General features: G+C 45.5%; 1 protein-coding gene across 1 annotated transcript in view; it reads left to right on the forward strand.

Moving 5' to 3' along the window:
• The window catches only part of RAD9B (RAD9 checkpoint clamp component B), a 138,711-nt gene that overhangs the window by 51,980 nt on the left and 65,587 nt on the right, over positions 1-21,144 (forward strand). The window contains exon 6 of the mRNA XM_075341839.1: positions 17,362-17,468. Coding sequence (XP_075197954.1) covers positions 17,362-17,468 — 107 coding nt within the window. The remainder of the gene's footprint in view (positions 1-17,361; positions 17,469-21,144) is intronic.

Below are 21,144 nucleotides of genomic sequence, written 5' to 3' on the forward strand. Positions count from 1 at the left end.
CCCACATACCGCTTAGAATTATCACCAAAATGTTCTATCTTCGTCTCATCAGACCATGGAATCTTATTTTTCATAGTCTGGGAGTTCTTTATGTGTTTGTTTTGCAATCTCTGTGTGGGCTTTCATATGTCTTGCACTGAGGAGAGGCTTCCGTCGGGCCACTCTACTATAAAGACCTGACTGGTGGAAGGCTGCAGTGATAGTTGACTATGTGGAACTTTCTCCCTACTGCATCTCTGGAGCTCAGCCATATTGATCTTTGGATTCTTCTTTACCTCTCTCACCAAGCCTCGTCTCCCATGATTGCTCAGTTTGGCTGGACAGCCAGGTCAAGGAAGAGTTCTGGTGGTCCAAAACTTCTTCCATTTAAGGATTATGGAGGCCACTGTGCTCTTAGGAACCTTGAGTACTGCAGAAATTCTTTTGTAACCTTGGCCAGATTTGTGCCTTGCTACAATTCTGTCTCTGAGTTCCTTGGGCAGTTCATTTGACCTCATAATTCTCATTTGGTCTGACATGCATTGTGAGCTGTGAGGTCTTATATAAATAGGTGTGTGCCTTTCCAAATCAAGTCCTATCAGTTTAATAAAACACAGCTGGATTCCAATGAAGGAGCAGAACCATCTCAAGGAGGATCACAAGGAAATGGACAGCATGTGACTTAAATATGAGTGTCTGAGCAAAGGTTCTGAATACTTATGACCATGTGACATTTCAGTTTTTCTTCTTTAATAAATTTTCAAAAATTTGTACATTTCTGGGTTTTGTTTCTGTCAAGATGGGGTGCAGAGTGTACATTATAATGAGAAAAAAATGAACTTTTTTGAATTTATCAAATGGCTGCAATAAAACAAAGAGTGGAAAATTGAAAGGGGTCTGACTACTTTCCGTACCCACTGTATAGATCACAGAAAGGGCTAGAGGCATATACATTACAGGAGACTCTTGGGGCATACACATCACAGGAGACGCTGGATGCATACACATCACAGGTGAGGGTTATGAAGAATATACATCACTGGGGAGCATAGACATGACTGGGGAGGCTGGGGGGCATAGACATCAAAGGAGACCTTGAGGGCATATACATCACTAGGGAAGCTAGGAGGCATATACTTCAATGGGGTACAGACATCACTGGTGTATATACATCACTGGAGGGCACAGACATAGTTGGGGGGGCACACACATTGCTGCTGGTATATACAGCAAAGGGGGCACAGGCAGCCATGGGGAGGCTGGAGGCGCACAGGCAACCGTGGGGAGGCTGGAGGGGCACATGCAGCCCTGGGGATGCTGGAGGGGCACAGGAAGCCCTGGGGACATTGGAGGGGCACAGGCATCCCTGGGGAGGCTGGAGGAGCACTGGCAGGCCTGGGGATGCTGGAGGGGCACAGGCAGGCCTGCGGTGGCTGAAGGGTCACAGGCAGGCCTGGGGAATCTGGAGGGGCACAGGCAGGCCTGGGGAGGCTGGAGGGGCACAGACAGGCCTGGAGAGGCTGGAGGGGCACAGGCAGCCCTGGGGAGGCTGGAAGGGCACACGGGTGCACAAACAAACCTGGGGGACGCTGGGGCAGCCTCACTTCTGCTGTGGGACGAGAGCGCATTGCGTGCTTACCCCGACCACAAAATAGGTCCTCACGCTAGCATTGGCTAGCGTTAGGACCAGGGTTGGACTGGGGTGTCTGGGGCCTACCAGGGGAAATAACTCTAGGGGCCCACCACCCTACAGCTACATGCAAATATCTATTAGCTGCTATGCCCGTTATAGTTTAGCGCTGACTGTAAAGCACAGGCGGCTCCTGCACATCTCCTGTGCACACACAATAACTCTGTACAATTACAGTAGTTTGCAGTAATGGGATCTATGGTGACAAGTTATCACCGATCCACAGGGTAGGTAGGTGATAACTTATTGACTGGTGGAACCAGACCAGTGGAAACCGCACCGATCGGAAGAATGAGGAACTTTTATCCCTGACAGGGCAATTATATGCCCATTATACAATGCAGCAGCAGGTGGGATGTGTGACCGCAGCTCCATTCATCCTCTGTGGGGTGGGATGTGTGACCGCAGCTCCATTCATCCTCTGTGGGGTGGGACGTGTGACCGCAGCTCCATTCATCCTCTGTGGGGTGGGACGTGTGACCGCAGCTCCATTCACCCTCTGTGGAGCAGTCAGATAAAAACAAGCGCAGCGCTCGCAGCCACTGAGGAATGAATGGATCAGGGGTCGGGTCAGACATGAGCTTGTGTAATGGGGATAAAAGTTGCACATTTTGCTGATCAGTTCGGGTCCCAGCAATCAGACCACCACTGATGAATTAGTTCTCACATGCTTAGGCCACGTTCACACTTTCGCTATTTTGTCAGTATCTTACATGAGTATATGTAGCCAAAATCAGGAGTGGGTGAAAAATGCAGAAGCGGTGCCCGTCTTTCTATTATACTTTTCCTCTCATTTTACAATTCCTGGTTTTGGCTTCAAATACTGAGGTAAAAAACTCACAAATACTGTGTGCACGTGGCCTTAGTAAAAGGAGATTACTTGTTTTCACTGGAGAACCTCTGTAACTGCATATTTGCTGCAGTGCAATAGTCACAGGACAGCGAGGGGTTAAACATTCAAGTATTTAAACTATTGGAAATAAAGAATTTTCCCCATATGGATAGAGAGAAAAAGTGACCTCCAGACACAACACAATGCACTATACCAAGACCAATAATATCACATACAAGGGGGAAATACCGCCACACCGTGACCAGATAACATATTACCAATACATAGTGATTAAACACAACCACATACAAGAGAGTAATACCACCACACCATAATTAGACCACATAGTAACCAAATATTACCACATACAAGGGAGAAATACCACGACACTATGACCAGACTACTAAATAATACTAAATACAAGAGAGAAATACAACCAAACCATGACAAGACCACATATTACTACTACACAATGACGAATACTACAATAAATGATCATGAATAAAAACCACAATACTAATATTACCATCAGTGCAATTACACACAGGAGCTCTATATATAGTGTCAGTGTACAGGTAATACAGTGATCACAGATGACTTTATAAACAAGAGATCTGTATATAGCTAACGGGGCCCCCATCCGTCTGCCGTGTACCAACGCCCCCCCCATCCTTGTGCAGTGTATGAATGGGCTCCCCCATCCTTTAGCAATGTCCTCATTCCAGTCCCCTTCCTGTCCCCTATTATGCCGTTGTTCGCACACACACACACACGTTAACATAAGTTCATGGGGCGTGGCCTGGCAATGGAGGAGTGAGGACACTGGTCTCCCTTGTTCCCGTGCCTGGAGAGGCCCTAGACCCCTTATTGAGACACATACCCGGCTCTAAAATAGCCAATGCTGGCTAAGAGAAGAAGCAATAGCGGCAGGACAAAGACAGAGCACCGGATACCGGCTCCTACACGCATAACGAGGTTTTTACGGAGCTCCACCGGACCAGGCCAAGTATCAGCATCAACTAAAATGGCGGCCGCAACACTCCGGGAGACATCCCCGCTACCCTGCAACATGGAGGAGGGCGGCGGCATCACACAGCCTCAGCCGCCCGGGATCCCCCAGACGGCGGCAATGCCGGGAAGGCAGAGCAGCGGTGATCCTCAGCGTGGCCTGGAGAACGCGCAGCACATGGGGGCCCCCTCCTCTCACCTCATGGCGGCAGCCGCAGCGTCAGGAACTCAATCCCTTCACCCGAGGGAGCAGTGTGAAGTGGGACAGCAGACAAGGCAGGACGCTGAAGAACAGGCTGGGGGTAAGACACAGAGGAGATCCTTAATAATGCAGCCAGTCCCTCTCATACCGGCAGCAGGGAAAGCGCCCATGGGAAACAAGCAGCATGGATACAATACTATCCCTGATATGATGCCCCCTGCACGAGAAACAACGGAGAGTTACACGGAGGCAATGCTCAGCGTGGAGCAGCTGAGGGTTGGGAGCCTTGGTAATGACTCTCATATTACAGATATACACAGCCCATTGGAGGCCCCTTCAACCTCGGCTCCTTCTAAACAAGTGAGGCAGGGGCTCCCTGGGAATGCACTGGACTCTCTGGGGGATTCTTATATAAATGAGTCTCTTTCATCACCTGAAAGGGGAAAGATACCAGATGCCTTCAGAACCCCTCCACACAGTCCAGGTGATGGAGACAATGGGGAGAGGGGACAAGAGATATGCGTCTGGGATGACCTTAAGGCTCGTATAAGAGCTATCCCAACCAGAGAAGAAATGGAGGAGTACATCACTAGAATGGAGGCTTCATACAAAGCAGAGTCTTCGTCCATGAGAGGAGAAATGCAGCAGTTAAACGTACGCATGACAACTTCCGAAACTTGCGCAACCTCTATGTCTGCACAGCTTTCCCAACAGTCGCAGACCCTAGCTACGCAAGCCATCCAAATAGAACACTTGACAGATCTGCTGGATGACTTAGAGAACAGGGGCAGACGTAATAACATCAGGATAAGGGGTATCCCCGAGTCAGTAGCCCCCCAAGACCTGGAGGCATCCTTAAGGCGACTCTTTAACTCCATTCTAGATCTACCACGGGACTCCCGTTTAGAACTGGACAGAGCGCATCGATCACTGGGCCCCAAACCAACAGAGAATGCTAACCCTCGGGACGTAATTTGTAGAGTACATAACTACAAAAAGAAAGAAGAAATCCTGGCCAAAGCCAGGCAAAAGGACTCTGTTATGTTCAAGAATATACCAATCCAGCTACTACCGGATCTGTCAAGGCACACTCTGCAGAAGCGTAGGGTCCTGAGACCTCTTCTGGACACTCTAAGACAGAGGGGAATTCTGTATTCTTGGGGATTCCCCTTTAAACTGCAGGTCCGACGTGGGGGAAGCCTACATGTGCTACATTCTCTATTGGATCTTCCGTCCTTCTGTGCAGCCCTTGGAGTACCTGTCGTCCATATTCCAGACAAGGAGTGGCCACGTGTCCACAGTTTCCCTGGAGAGCCTATCAACAACCCTTTCCCGCAACGAGAGAATACTCGCAGGAAAAATCGGGGCCCACAGCGAAGGAAAGACGCAGAGATGACACCGCCGGACCGTGAGGGGGAATGAGATCTTCCCATTCTTTACTGCCTTAGATATATTGCTAAATACAGATCTTACGGGACAGACTAACGTTAAGTCAGAGATTGTTTTAGTCGAAATTTGAGCCATTAATTACAGGAACATAATAACCATTTTTGTGTCCTGCCGGTCAAATGTTAAATGTTATGTGAATTGCAAAGATGACTGGGGTGGGGGTATGTCGTCACTACATATTGATATAGATAGTAATGCTTCATATTTGGGGGTCTGGGGCCGACCCGGGGGGGGACGGGCCTCTATTGAAAGTCTACTTCCCGTCGGGGTTCTACACACTGCGGGCAGGTGTAGGTTATACTGACCCCACGATCGTTTGCCTGATACTATTGTTGAGGGCCTCTCTTTTTCTTTTTCCTCTTCTTTTTCTCTCCTTCCTACTCCTTTTTTCTTCCTTCTTTTTTCCCCTTTTTCTCTTTTCTCCTTTCCTCCCTTTTTTCTTCCCATCTATAACTAGTTCTCTTTTTATCGCTAACCCTACTTGGTAGCGGTACTACCCTTCCTTCTCTTTCTCCCTACACACATCACCACCCATCTCCCCCCCCCCTTTTTTTTTTCTTTTTTTTTTTCTCCCCTTTCTCTCCCTTGCCCCTTCCTGATAACAATAACTCCCTGTTCACTGGGGGACCTGTAGACGGGGAAATGGAGGCGCTTAGACTATGTTCACTCAATGTACGGGGATTCAATATCCCTCAGAAGCGCTCGCAGGTTCTTTACTCCATGCACAAACAGAGGACACAAATCCTCCTATTGCAGGAGACGCACTTTAAAACCGGCAATATACCAGCATTTAAAGATAGATTCTACCCCGTATGGTACCACAGTACTAACCCAGAAGCTAATTCTAAGGGAGTGTCAGTAGCAATACATAAACAGCTTGCACATACGGTCATTGACACACGCATAGATAGCCAAGGTAGATACGTGTTCCTCAAACTGAGGGTCTTTGATACGGTGTTTAGCATTGCAAATTGGTATCTTCCAAACAATAACCAGGTTTCTACGTGCAGATCTCTCTTGAAGACACTGGCGGACTTCGCAGAGGGGACGCTACTTATTGGTGGGGACTTTAATTTTACCCTAAATCCAGCAGTGGACTCCTCCTCTGGGAGGGGCCCAGGTCGGCAACGCGAGATGGGTTCTTTGAGGCGGGACCTCCACGCCCTCCAAATGATAGACATCTGGCGCATTCTGAATCCACAGGGTAAGGACTATACTTACTTCTCTCCTCCACATAATACATACACTAGAATTGACTTCTTTCTGGTGGGACAGCGAGCACTTTCTTGGCAACCAATAGCTAAAATTGGAGACATATTTTGGTCTGACCATGCCCCAATCTACCTCTCCCTACAGATTCCCTCCATCACCCAGCGCCCATGGACATGGAGGCTAAATAGCAATCTTCTCAAAGATAACATATGCCAGAAAGAGTTGCAGGACACAATAGAGTCCTTCGTTCAGGTACATAAAGGAGATCCAACATCTCCTCCGGTCCAGTGGGAAACATTGAAATGTGTCCTGAGGGGAGTGCTGATTAAGCATGGCTCCAGACTTAAAAAAGAAAGGACAGAGGAGGTGAACGGATTATTGCAGCAGATTCACCGATTGGAGCTTAGGCATAAGCAGACGCTCGCCCCTACGGACATGGCGGACCTTATTCAAAAGCGAACCGCACTTAAGAACCTTCTGGACCGGAGGTATTTGTATCAGAGAGAATGTATGAAGCGATTCTATTATGAAGCAGCAGATAAATGCGGACGCCCACTGGCTCGCCTGCTGCATCCCAGGGCTGCCGTTTCATACATTCCATATATTAAGACGCAGAGAGATGGGAACACACATGATCCAGGGGAGATCCTTGAAATCTTCAAATCATATTATGACAAGTTATATAACATCAAGGGTCAGTTCGCGGACCTCGCCCCTACGGAGTTAAGGGAAAAAATGAGAAAATATGTAAGAGATACTGCCCTTCCCCCTCTGGATGTCTTGCTTGCTGGGGCTTTGGAGGAGGACATTTCGGAAACAGAGGTCGGTGCCGCTATTCGACACACCCCCTCTGGTAAATGTCCGGGACCTGATGGATTCACCCCGGCTTTTTATAAGCTGTTCGAAGCGCAGTTGGCCCCAATTATGGCCAGAACATTCAATTCTTTAGATGGAGAGGTCGGATTTGCTCCTCAGACCCTTGAGGCACACATTAGTGTAATCCCCAAACCCGGGAAGGACCCAGCACATGCTGCAAATTATCGACCCATATCTCTGCTGAACATTGACATCAAACTCTTCTCTAAGATATTGGCAGATAGATTAGCGCCCCTGCTGCCTTCAAGTATACATACGGATCAGGTGGGTTTTGTCAAAGGCCGTGAAGCCAGGGATAATACCATCAAGACTGGTCTTCTGGTGACGAAGGCCAAGCTTGAAGCAATCCCCATGGGCTTATTGTCCATCGATGCAGAAAAGGCCTTTGACAGGGTTCACTGGGGATTTATGAGAGCAGCTCTAGACCAATTGGGATTGGGTCCAAAGTTCCTACAAAAAATTTTAGCGCTATACTCTGGTCCGACTGCCCGGGTCCGGATAAATGGTATGCTGTCCTCCTCCATTGCCATACAGAATGGGACCAGACAGGGGTGCCCTTTGTCCCCCCTGCTATACGTAATTGTTATGGAACATTTGGCGAATGCCATTAGGAAAAACGATGATATCCAGGGGATAAGATGTGGTTCAGTCCATCATAAAGCGGCATTGTACGCAGATGATTTACTATTATACGTCAGCCAACCTCATACTTCCCTACCATCATTGATGAAGGAACTTGAACAATTTGGCCACTTAAGCAATCTTAAGGTCAATTTTTCTAAGTCGGAGGCCCTGAATATTTCATTGCCCCAGTCAGAGGTTAGTCAGATTGCTTCCAATTTCCCGTTCAAGTGGAAACCTGAGGCGGTGAAATATCTGGGGGTGTATATTCCGGCAGATTTATCAAAATTATATACGCTCAACTATCAAACCCTGCTAAATCGAACTATTAAAAATCTCTCGTCAAACCTTCCGGTCTTATTACGAGGACCTTTATAATATCAAAGGGCAATACTCGGAAATACAGCCAGCGGCTCTGATAGGGAAAATTGAGAGATATGTGCAGGAGACGGCCCTACCCCCCTTAGATAGCCTCGCTGTAGAGGCACTGGAGGGAGATTTCTTAGAATCTGATATCTGTAATGCAATTCAAAACACATCCTCAGGAAAATCTCCAGGCCCAGACGGGTTTACCCCGGCCTTTTATAAAATACTCAAAGATCAATTAACACCGATTATGACCAAAACGTTCAACTCAATTGATGGAGAGTCACGGTTAACACCACAATCCTTAGAAGCCCACATTAGCGTGATCCCCAAACCAGGGAAGGATCCATCTCTAGCTTCAAACTATAGACCCATATCTATTTTGAATATAGACCTTAAACTTTATTCCAAGTTATTAGCCGACAAGCTGGCACCACTCCTGCCCTCCGTTATTAACTTGGACCAAGTTGGGTTCATTAAGGGTCGGGAGGCAAGAGATAATACGATCAAAACTCTATCCCTTATTGCTAAGGCCAAGAAAAAATCAATCCCATTGGGCCTTCTGAGTATTGATGCAGAGAAGGCCTTCGACAGGGTCCATTGGAGCTTTCTGAAGGCAGCTCTGGAGCAATTGGGTTTGGGACCCCGGTTCCTACAGAGAATTAATGCTCTATATGACAATCCATCAGCCAGAGTGAGAATTAACGGGACGTTATCTTCTTCCATTGCGGTGAGAAATGGGACTAGACAGGGATGCCCCTTGTCCCCTCTCTTATACGTAGTGGTCATGGAACACTTAGCCAACGCACTTAGGGGAAACATAAACATTAAGGGGATTCAGGTCGGGGATAAACACCATAAAATTGCATTGTATGCGGATGACCTACTAGTATATGTCTCCCAACCCCATATTTCGTGCCCAGCCATAATGAAAGAGTTCGAAAGATTCAGCCTCCTTAGTAACTTTAAAGTTAACCTCACAAAGTCAGAAGCCTTAAATATTTCGCTGTCTCAGGAGGACGTTACAAGGGCAAGAGACAACTTCCCATTTAAATGGCGACCTTCCACCATCAAATACTTGGGCATCCACATACCGACAGACATCTCGAAGCTCTACACACTCAATTACCTACCACTGCTAGAGAGCACAATCAAAAACTTTAAATCTTACGGGGGTCTAAAATTATCATGGATGGGTAGAATGAATGTGGTGAAAATGGACATTCTGCCACGTTTTCTATATTATTTTCAGACTATCCCCATTTCCCCCCCCTCCAGCTTCTTTTGTAGCCTTCAATCAGCTATCATTCGTTTCGTGTGGGGTAGGTTGAAGCCTAGAATTAATCTCCGCACCCTGACCCTCCCTAGGGCACTGGGTGGGGCTGGTCTCCCCAATTTTAGGGGCTACATGCAGGCTGCGGCCATGTCCCGCCTGGTGGACTGGCATGTTAACAAGGTCTCCAAGCAGTGGATACAGGTGGAGCAGGAGGGGCTGGAGATACCACTTCATCACCTTCCATGGCTGCCCATCACTGACCTCTCTGAGGTGGGTTCATACTCAGACTTCACCAAAGACACTCTTAGGGTCTGGCATACAATATCCAATAAGTTATCCCCTACACAACATATTGGTCCTCTCACACCTTTATTCTCCACTCCATCGTTCCGCCCAGGATATCAACAAAGAAGCTTTCTCGGCTGGAGGGCAGAGGAGGACACCCGGTTGGGGAGCATCCTGATTGATGGCAAGGTTCCGCCCCTCCAATTTTTTCAAACTCAGCATCTGGGCGGGGGAAGGAAGTGGTTGGAATTTTTTCAGCTGCAGGCCTTTGTATCCGCGCTGGGGTCCAGTGGCCGAGTTCGAGACACATACAACGCCATTGAAAAACTGTTTACGAAAAAAGATCAGCCTGAACGCCCGGTTTCTCAGCTGTACAGCATTCTCAATGAAATTGGGACCTCAGGCAAACGAGGCTACCAGTTGGCTTGGGAAAGTGAGCTGAAACAACATATCTCACCAGCTGAATGGGAAAAATGCTTTTTATTCACACATAAATTATCAGCTACGTGCGCCACACAGGAGAAAAATTTTAAAATCTTGACGAGATGGTACCAATTTCCAGCTAAGCTTCATTCAATATTCCCTACGGTGTCAGCAATGTGTTGGAGATGTGAACGGGAGGTTGGCACAATGACTCACATTTGGTGGGAATGTGAAGGAATACAGCAGTTCTGGCAAAAAGTACTCTCGAACTACCATCTCATAACTGGGAAAACAGTTGAGAACTGTCCCAAGATAACACTCCTCTCCGTCTTACCTCACGCTATCACATATCATAAGCGAGACATTCTGCGGTTCTGCCTTGCGGCGGCACGCTCCACCATTCCTAGATACTGGAAAACTTCCATAATCCCTCCTATTTCCGAGTGGTACATGGAGATGGCAAATATTTGTAGGATGGAGGAGCTTGCAGCCGAGGGCGAGGACACCAGAGATAAATTTTACAGGACCTGGAACGATTGGATAATGTTTAGGGATTCACCTGACTTCCATAAACTGTTTTGAAGATATAGACCTCAGAGGAACCCCCTCCCCCCCCTTCCTCCCCCTCTCCATCTCCTTTCTTTCTCCCCATCTCTTCCCCATTTTCCTCTTCTCTCCATCTGCTTTCTCCTCCATATCCTTTTCCTGTCTTATTCTTTCAAACTCTTTATGCCTATGGTATTTTCTGCTGATCTTATATTGGAATAATGAGAGATATGTATGTATATATTATTTTATAAATATTTTTGTTGTTTCATTCACAATTTTAATGGCTCCGGTCAGCAAGTTTTTTCCATTAAGCGAGGGAATACTAAAGTATTGACTTACTAGGCTTGCTTGATCCCCGCTTCTAAATTTGAAACTTGACATTTCTACTCCTGAGCTTGCTTTTCTTAATACTAGCAGTCTGAACATCGGCATAATCTTTAAATTTTTGAAGTTTTGAATAAGAATACGTTCTTTGCATATATTCACTGAATTTCAATTTTGGTACAGCAAATCCACGAACTTGTTGTGTTCATCATTACACACACTTCAAAGGTTTTGAAAATGCCTAAGAATCGATATGCTGCTTGTACGGGACACCGGCAGGCTGCTCTCTGCAGATTGCTTTCATTGCATAACTTGTTATATGACTTTATGTTGGTTTTTTTTTTTTTTTTTTTGTAATCCTGATAACTTCCAATAAAATAGATTGAACATAAAAATCTCTCGTCCTACAATGGGCTGAGACTATCGTGGTTCGGTAGGATGAATGTAGTTAAGATGGATATTTTACCTCGCTTTTTATACATCTACCAAACTGTCCCTATAATACCTCCAAGGGGTTTTTTTCAGAGCCTGCGCGCAGCTTTGGTGCGCTTTGTGTGGGGGGGGGAGAAGGCCCCGGATTGGGTTACGCTCCTTGACTCGCCTGAAGGGGGAGGGGGGAACTGGACTCCCTGATTTTAAGACATACTTCCAAGCCTCAGCTATGGTCCGAGTGTTGGATTGGACTTTCCAGAACAAAAATAAACAATGGGTACAGATAGAACAGACAGATATTCCAGTCCCTCTGGGACACCTCCCCTGGATACCATTATCTGACAGTTCCATGATAGGGCCGGCACCGAAATACACAAAGGACACCCTCAAAGTTTGGCATACAGTATCAAGCAAATTTGCTCCACTAGACACTCTAGGCCCCCTGTCTCCTCTTTTTTCTTGCCCTTCTTTCCGCCCTGGTTATCGGAAGAGCGCTTTTCTCGGATGGAGGGCGGTGGAGGACACCCGAGTCGGGGACATTCTCGTGGATGGTAAGCTACCTGACTTTCAAGATATTAGATTGCGGCCCATGGGTGGAGGAGCACAGTGGTTTGAGTACATACAGCTGAAGTCGTTTATCGCTACACGGGAGGCAGAGGGCCTGATCCGCAGAACTCTTACTCCAATGGAGGAACTGTTCAGAAGGGGGGACTCCCCAGATCATGCTATCTCCCTCATATATAAGGTCCTCACCAGACATGGTGAAACCGAAAAGATAAACTACCAGCTGGCTTGGGAACGGGATCTGGGGGAGACCTTTTCACGGGAGGAGTGGGCGAAAGGTTTCCTATTCAGCCACAAAATGTCACTCGCATGCTCAGCTCAGGAGAAAAATTATAAAATATTAACACGGTGGTATCAATACCCATCGAAGCTCCATGCGATCTTCCCACAGGTCTCCCAGGTGTGTTGGAGATGTAACAAAGAGACGGGCACCATGATACATATCTGGTGGGAGTGCCAGCTGATAAAACCTTTTTGGAAGAAGGTATTTGATAATTACTGTCTCATAACTGGGAGACAGGTGGTGAGTTCTCCTAAAATTGCCCTACTTTCCATTTTACCGCATTCGATATCATATCACAAAAAAGATATCCTGAGATTCTGCATAACAGCCGCCCGCTCGGTAATACCAAGACACTGGAAAACGACCACAACTCCTCCAATCACAGAATGGTATTCGGAAATGTCCGATATCTATAGAATGGAGGAGTTGTCGGCAGACATCTCGGGACAAGGAGACAAGTTCTGTACAACCTGGAGTGAGTGGATGTCTTTCCATGAATCCACTGATTTTCACAAGCTATTTTAATGGACCCGAAATATGGTGGCAAAGTGACACTTGCACATATAGGAAGGTCTTGAGAGAAAAAGAAGGGGCTTCGACCCGTCTCATGTCCGCAGGTTCCCCAAATGAATGACTTCCTTTCCTCCCCCTCTTCCCCCCCCTCTCTTCCCCTCTCCACTTTGATTTCTCTTCTCTCTCTCTAGTATATTTTTCGCTGTTCTCCATTCATTCTTTTTCTTTGTCTTTTTGTAGTCCTAAATCTCTCTGATTGTTACTAATAGTATAATATTCCATAAGGTATTTTGTCCTAGTGACCCAAGACGACCAAATATAGTGGTTCTCGGATACATTCCTAACTTTGCTTGAATTCTTACAAATGAGGTCACGGGGATCCTGTGTGAGGTCCGGAATAGACAGAGGGAGATGTGTCTTGGGACACAAAAGCACATAATTTAACAGTTTGTGACATTTTTTTGTATTGAAAATTTGAAAATTGTAAATGTTTTCAATATAAGTTCATGGTGATTATTGTAATTTGTGAAATATACCTAATAAAAATAGATTGAACATAACATAAGTTCACACACTGCGGTTTTTTATGCTGCGTTTGTGTGTTTTTGCGGCAAAAAAAGCGGCAAAAATACGCATGCGTTTTTACCGCGTTTTTGCTCATTGCGTTTTTATGCGTTTTATTATCAGTGAACAATGCTATTAAAGATTGTTGACAGAAAAAGAAAAAAGGTCTGATGTCATTTCTTTCTTCAGTATGTTCTTCATTCTCCACTAGTGTATGCAGGAGAGCAGACAGCTGCAGAACTACAAGGCTCAACATGCTCCATCCAGGACTGTATGCTGGAGGGAGAGGCAGGGGGAGCAGAACTACAAGGCTGAGCATCCTCCATCCACTAGTGTATGCAGGAGAGCAGACAGCAGCTGCAGATTTACAAGGCTCAGAATCCTCCATCCAGGACTGTATGCAAAAGTTTTTTGCCCCCCCCCAAAAAAAAATGACGTGGGATTCGCCATATTTTTGTATGCTAGCCAGGTACAGCAGGCAGGTACGGGCTGACCCCAACCCCCAGCTACCTATTTGTACCCGGCTGGGAACCAAAAATATAGGAAAGCCCTTTTTTTTTAACTATTTCATGAATTTCATGAAATAATTAAAAAAAAAATGACGTGGGCTTCGCCTAATTTTTGTGTCCAGCCAGGTAAAACTAGGCAGCTGGGGATTGGAATCTGCAGTGCAGGGTGCCCAAGCTTTCTGGGCACCCCCGCTGCGAATTGCAGTCCGCAGCCACCCCAGAAAATGGCGCTTTCATAGAAGCGCCATCTTCTGGCGCTGTATCCAACTCTTCCAGCTGCCCTGATGCCAGGTGGCTCGCTGAGTAATAATGGGGTTAGGGATAGCTGTATATTATCAACTGGCCCTAAGCCCGAAATTCATGGTGTCACGCCAATATTAGTCATGGCCACCATGAATTTCTAGTAAAGATAAATAAAAACACAACACACAGAAAAATATTTTTATTAGAAATAAAACACAAACACAATTACTGACTCCATCTTTATTGAAATAAAGAACCCCCCTTCGCAGTAATCCTGGGTTAAGGGTCCCGCGCCGTCCAATTTGGATCCAATATCATCTGATCGGTTTGCTGGAAGGCAAAGCAATCAGATGATGTGTCAGGTTCAAGGGCCTGAATCTCATGACACATCAGCTGATTGTATAAACAGCTTTTATACAATCAGCTGATGCATCAGTAAAAAAAAAACTACTCACTTCTGTCACGCAGCGTCGGACTGGCTACTGGAAGAAACTCCAGTAATGCCAGGCCTGGATTCAGGTACCTTGCATTACACTCCGAAGCTTTTACCTGAGCTCCGGCGTGCAGCCGAGACTGTACAGCGAGAGCCGAGTGATTGATTCCCCGGCGCTTGCGCCTCAGTTCATGTCAGCTGCAGACAGGCCAGGGTGATCTCTGGTGCTCTCACCTGAACTCCGGAGATCAGCCCGGCCTGTCTGAAGCGATCATGAACTGACTGCAAGCGCCGTGGAATCAGTCACTCGGCGCTCGCGGTACAGTCTAGGCTGCACTCCGGAGCTCAGGTGACTGTATCAGCTGATCAGCAGCAGGTCCTGCATCCATCGGATGTGCGTGGGAGTCTGCACACAGCCGGAGCAGGGGTGGCGGTACCGGGAAGAGGAGCTGGGAGCAGACATGTGCCGGGACAGGTGAGTATGACATTTTTTTTTCTACTGTTCACTTTTGATTTTCAGCCGCTTCAGCGGTGGCGGTTTCGGGAGGATTCACGCTTCTGTGTTTACTAACAGAAGGAATCCTCTTCCTGTACATGTCACTGTACTACCCACGCCTTGCATTTATAGCTGCGTTTTTAGTCAAAGAAATGCACTAAAACGCAGCTATATTTGCAATTTGCGTTTTTAATTGCGTTTTTGAACATCTCATTGAACTCAATGGGTGGAAAACGCAGTGAAAAACGCAGAGACAATTGACATGCTGCGTTTCTGTGGGCACCACAAAACGCAGCTAAAAAAAAACGCTGTGTGCAGACAGCAAAAATGAAAACTCATAGACTTTGCTGGGGAAGCGAAGTCATGGAGTTTTCTCAGCAAAAAACGCACCCGAAAAACGCGCAAAACTGCCGCAAAAACGCACTGTGTGAACTTACCCTAAGGCTATGTGCCCACGGGAGATTGCACCTGTGGATGTATCCGCAGGTACGGCCGCAGGTTTCCCGCAGCTGCACGCCGGCATCCGCAGCTATTTTTAGCTGCGGGATTCCAGCGATATAGCTGCGGTAAACCTGCGGACTTTCATGCGAATTACCTGCGGACGTCCCGGCCTCTATCTCCATAGCGGAGGACCGGGATTTCCGCAGGTAATTCCGCAGGAATAATTGACATGCAGTTAGGTGCGGCTGCGGGACATCCGCACCATGTTCCGCAGCCGCACTTTCCGCGGCGTGGACACATACACTCCCCATGTCCCATAGGATAACATGGGGAGTGACTGTACATGCTAAAACCTGCGGATTTATCTGGAAAATCCAGATAATTCTGCAGGTTTTCTGCGGCAAAATCCGCAGGAACAAGCTCCCGTGGGCACATACCCTTATTCTCACCTGTTCTCCGTTCCTGCGCTGTCCATACCTTACCAGTCCGTAGGCTCACAGACCCCTCCATGATCTCGTCCGGTGCACGGAGCCACCGCCGCAGGATGCCATCATGGCTTTACTGCAGTTAAATGGCTTTGCGGCGCCGTAAAGCATTTAACTACAGTAAAGCTATGAAGTCGCCTGCAGCGTCAGCTTAGTGCAGAGGACGGGATCACTGAGGGGGTCTGTGTCCTGCGGTCTGGAAGAAGCGGATGGAGGGAACGAGGAGGAGATGAGAGGTGAGAATGTATTTTTTTTTTCTTCGGCTCTCCTGAGCGCTTACCTGCAGCTCCTCCGCCTCAGTCCTGACACCGGCTGCTCTGTTCACATGTACGCGCGTCTGAAAGATGCGCGTACATTTGAATAGCGGTGCGGTCTGCAGCACAGGACTGGGACTTCCGCAGTGCAGGACCTGTGGTCACATCACATCACATGACTGTGATGTCACCATAGGTCCTTCTGCAGCCGAGCAAACTACAGCGATAGTACAGAACTTGTGCTATCGCTGCAGTTTGTGATTGAAAAGCTGGGGGGGCCCTCAGAGCGTGGGAGGGGGGGCCCATCACAGCATGGGGGCCCTGCCCAGTCTGCCCACACATACCGCTGGCCCCGAAAAATCGGCGGCCAGACGGCGCTATACACTGCCCGGCCCCCGCACTATATAAGGCACAGGGGCCCACCGAGGGCCCGGGGCCTACTGGGGGATTCCCCGGTACCCCGGCGGGCCAGACCGAGCCTGGTTAGGACGTAATCCTGGAAGGAGCCCATACCTTCTAGGCTCAACTGTGGATGTGTCGCAGCGTTCAGCTTTGAACGCTCCATACAGGATTTAGAGGGCCAGCAAAATGCGGCTGCTGCCCGAGCACCGCGGTTCCTGGGAATCTGCCCTGGGGCCGCAGAAAAGGTCATCTCAACTCAATTGCAAACAAACAAGCTTTCACACAACGATAAAAAAAAGTTATGGCTCTTGGTATAAGGGGAGATAAAAATGAAAGCACAAAAATGAAAAATAGCCTGGTCAGGAAAGGGTTATAAGAGTTTAAAATCACTACTCAAGCAGGAATGTTTAATTGTTTCTAGTAAAGCCAATGGAATAAATAATATCTCACAATACCAGCACTGCTGATCGTTATCATATTACAGCTATGGATTGCTAAATGATAATAGAATCTTGTTATTAGAAGAAACATTTTGTCCCTCTTTAACATAGCTCATATTATGTTCCTATGTATTAATTATTTTTGTTGTGTGCTATAAATGTAATTTTAGTTTTATTTCCAAATCAAATTAATCTAATATTCATTTACAGGTCATTATCTGATATTCTAATTCACTTTCCATCATACCAGGAGGAAATCACGCTTACTTCTACTCCTCACAAAATTATATTGAAAAGCTATAGTGAGGAAGATACTGGTAAGAGCAACTTTCAATTTAAGTTTTGTTAGTGTCATTTACCCTTTGTTAATCTATAGCAATCCTTAGCCATTACCTTCTTACTGCTTCATTGATTGAGCTAATATCGAAACCTTTACTTTAGCTCCTGCAGGAACTGATTTTCATTAAAGAGATCTTAGGCCCGTTTCACATTCAGTCTTTACTTACGCTCAGTGGTCCCATCAGGGCATCTGTCCGAACCCCCCCCCCCCCCGTAGTAGACTACATTTTGGTGCCCGCCTGCAGAAAATGTATATGCCCAAATTGGTGCAAGACAAAGCACACGCTAACGGAGCCTGCTCCATTATAGTCAATGGCCCCGTCGGTGCATGCGTCTGAAACACGTTTTGCGGGGGGAAGTAGGTTCAGACGGATGCCCTGACGGGACCACTGAACGTAGGGAAAAGCGCAATGTGAAAGTAGCCTAACTGATATATGAAGTCTTGCAGGCAATGCTCCATAGGAAAAACGTATACATATCAATGGCCCATTTACAGTAAAAAAGTATTTATACCTTATGAATGTTTCCATATTTCTTATGTTACACCCACAAACATAAACCAGTATTCCGATTTTTACCCGTTCAAAAATTACTAGCGGTACCTTAACTCAAAGATTACACTAATTCGACCAAAGAATTCAACAGAATATATTATACCAATTTAAAAGATCATTTTATTTGACATATATTACAATATCATACATGAATAGTCAAGGTTTATGACAATTGCAGGAACACACACACATATATATATATATTTTTTTTAATAAAGTGCTGTAGCACTTTCTAATTCCTCCCACAGTAATTCTATATATATGTAAAGTAAATATTTCCCTAAAGCTATTTTATCAAGGTGTCAGATAAACTACTATAAGTATATATATATATATATATATATATATATATACGGTATATATATACACATATGGCATCTATAGTCTGTGGATCGCAAAAGAATCAGCAAAGGATATCATATCATAAATCAACATAGATATTGTAGAGATAGTAATATAACATGAATATGTTGGAGGACAAGCTCTCACATGTAGATGATATGTTATTCTGTCGTGTCCCCAGCACCTCAACGCACTTTTCAATCAGTTTGTTCCTCAGGAGGCGAGCCGCCGGAGCCGCCAGTAACCGGGTGGAGGCGACCTTGGAAGTATATATGTTCAGGGTTGTGAAGGGGTTAATGGGAATCTGTCACCAGGTTTTCGCCACCTAATCTGAGAGCATCATCACATAGGGCCAGAGATCTTGATTCCAGTGGTGTTTCACTTACTGGGTTGCTTAGTGTAGTTTTGATTAAATGAATATTTCCTCAGCAGTAGATTATCATTAGAGGACTACTTGGCATGCTGCCTGGTAATCTAGCATATTCATGAGTTCTGTATAACTGCTAGATCTGCAGCATAGAAAACTGATTTTATCAAAATGATAGCAAACAGCTCAGTAAGTGACACATCTCTGGAATCAGGATCTCTGTCTCTACATTATGCTGCTCTCACACAGGGTAGTAAAAACCTGGTGACAGATTCCATTTAAGAAAAAATGTCAAAGAACGAAATCTGTGCTGTTGTGTGTAAATCGTAGGTTGCATGCATTGTCATTAATTTATGTGATGAATTTAGAAATGTTGCATTTATCGCCAGACCAAACTAACAGATCATCCACATAGTGTCCGTACCATTGGATGTCATTGATAAAGGGGTTATTTGTGTTGAAAATATGTCTGTTCCCATCATGCCATAAATAAAATGGTGAAAGAAAGGGAGAATCTTCACCCCATTGGAGCACCCTCCATCTGAAGAAAAAAACAAGAATTAAACATAAAAATTGCGTTAAAAGAAAATTCAGGCAAGTCAAAATAAATTGTTTAAGTTCATCAGAATATGATCTTTACATATTCAAATTGTCCTGGATAGCAATGATGGCAAGACGGTGAGGGATTGTGGGACTCTGTCAGAAGGCTTTTACTATCTCATCTGACAGCAAAATAAAATAGGCATGAAGATTCTGAATCCAGCAGTGTATCACATAGATTACTGGTGCAGCCGTTCTCACACAATCGAAGAATTGAGTTCGAAACATGTAGCTGAGCCCAGGGAGCTGTCCATTCTGACATCAGGCTCTCTATACAGATTGTGCATTGACTGTGAGGTATCAATCACAGCCAAGGACATGTCAGACATATGGTGAGCTTCTAGTCCTGTAATGTTAATCACAGGGTAATAAAGCCATCAGTTTAAGTAAACAATTGCACACACAGATAAGAGAGGCATACTTGCTTTTTATTTTTTTTTAACCCTATATCATGCTGTCCTCAGCTTATATAGCAAAAACCTGCTGACAGATTCCTTTTACTGACATCACATGTAAGAAATAAAAAACCCGATTTCCAATTTAACTGGTCAAATATTTTAAGCACAGAACTGTCTTTTAGATAACCTAGTATTCGAATTACGAATGGACAGATATGTCAAGCCTCTCACTGAGTCTCTCATTCAGTGATCCAATCCCTGAAATGATTGCACGCAGCGGTGAGAGAAAGATGTCTTTGTGAGTTTAAGGTAACTTGTTAAAAACTAGGTGTAACTGTATAAGGTACCAAGAAATATTTTTTATTTTTATTGTTAATAGCAGATAAGGCAATATCTTCACTCAAGACCATGGAAAGGATGTTTTAAATGAGTGTTGAATCTGAGGGCAATTGTTTGTATGTATTAGAATCATGGATAATATATTCCACTAATATTATGTATAGAGAAGTATCCATGACAACCACACATCCTGATTTATCGAACTGTCGTATAATTAGATTTTTGTTAGCACGAAACTCATTTCTAGCATTACATTGGGTTCTTTTTGTAAGGTTTTTATGTCATTTGACTATTAACATCCTCATGCAATATTTTGAGGTCTTTTTTTTCACTAAGGAGTGGAATGTATCCAGAGCAATAGTTCTAGATTCCAACAGATAATTTGAGGATTTTTTTTATTTAAATATTATTGTGAATAGCATGAGTATTGTCATTTTCTAATTGAAGGTGTTGTGGTGATAAAAGTACATTCTGCTGTAAGGCTATGACCGCACGCTGCGTTCTGGTTTGACAACAAAAATGCACCCTCTGGCAGACTCTTGAAAACTGTAAACACTGCGTTTGACAAAAAAAACCCCAAAACGTTCTCCTCTTACCCTTGAGGGCGCCATCTCCAAATACCCACTTTTGGCTAGTAATATATTCATCTCAGCTCAGATCAAACATTATACTACCTCAGTTGTTAACAGTATACCAGATAGAGACAGATCTAACCTCCTGCACCAGATGTCATTTGCTTCACGCACAGGGACCTACTAATTAAGCCTTATTTATAAATCTATTAAACCCTACATTTCTTCGTCAGACTCATCTCCGGGGCCGGCTAAATGGACATCGCAACTCCCTAACTATACAATATCAGACATACTAAAAGCCACACTACGCCTAAATTCCACACTACCATATGACAGCTATACTACAATGGCTCTTAATATATTCTACAGAGCCTACATATCTCCCGAAGTTAAGTCCAGGATGTCTTCCGGGGGGGAGCCCTCATGCCCCAAATGCTCTTAAGCGGGCTTTACACGCTACAATATATCTAACGATGTGT

This window comes from Anomaloglossus baeobatrachus, chromosome 1 (assembly GCF_048569485.1).
Source record: "Anomaloglossus baeobatrachus isolate aAnoBae1 chromosome 1, aAnoBae1.hap1, whole genome shotgun sequence".
Classification (NCBI taxonomy): domain Eukaryota; kingdom Metazoa; phylum Chordata; class Amphibia; order Anura; family Aromobatidae; genus Anomaloglossus; species Anomaloglossus baeobatrachus.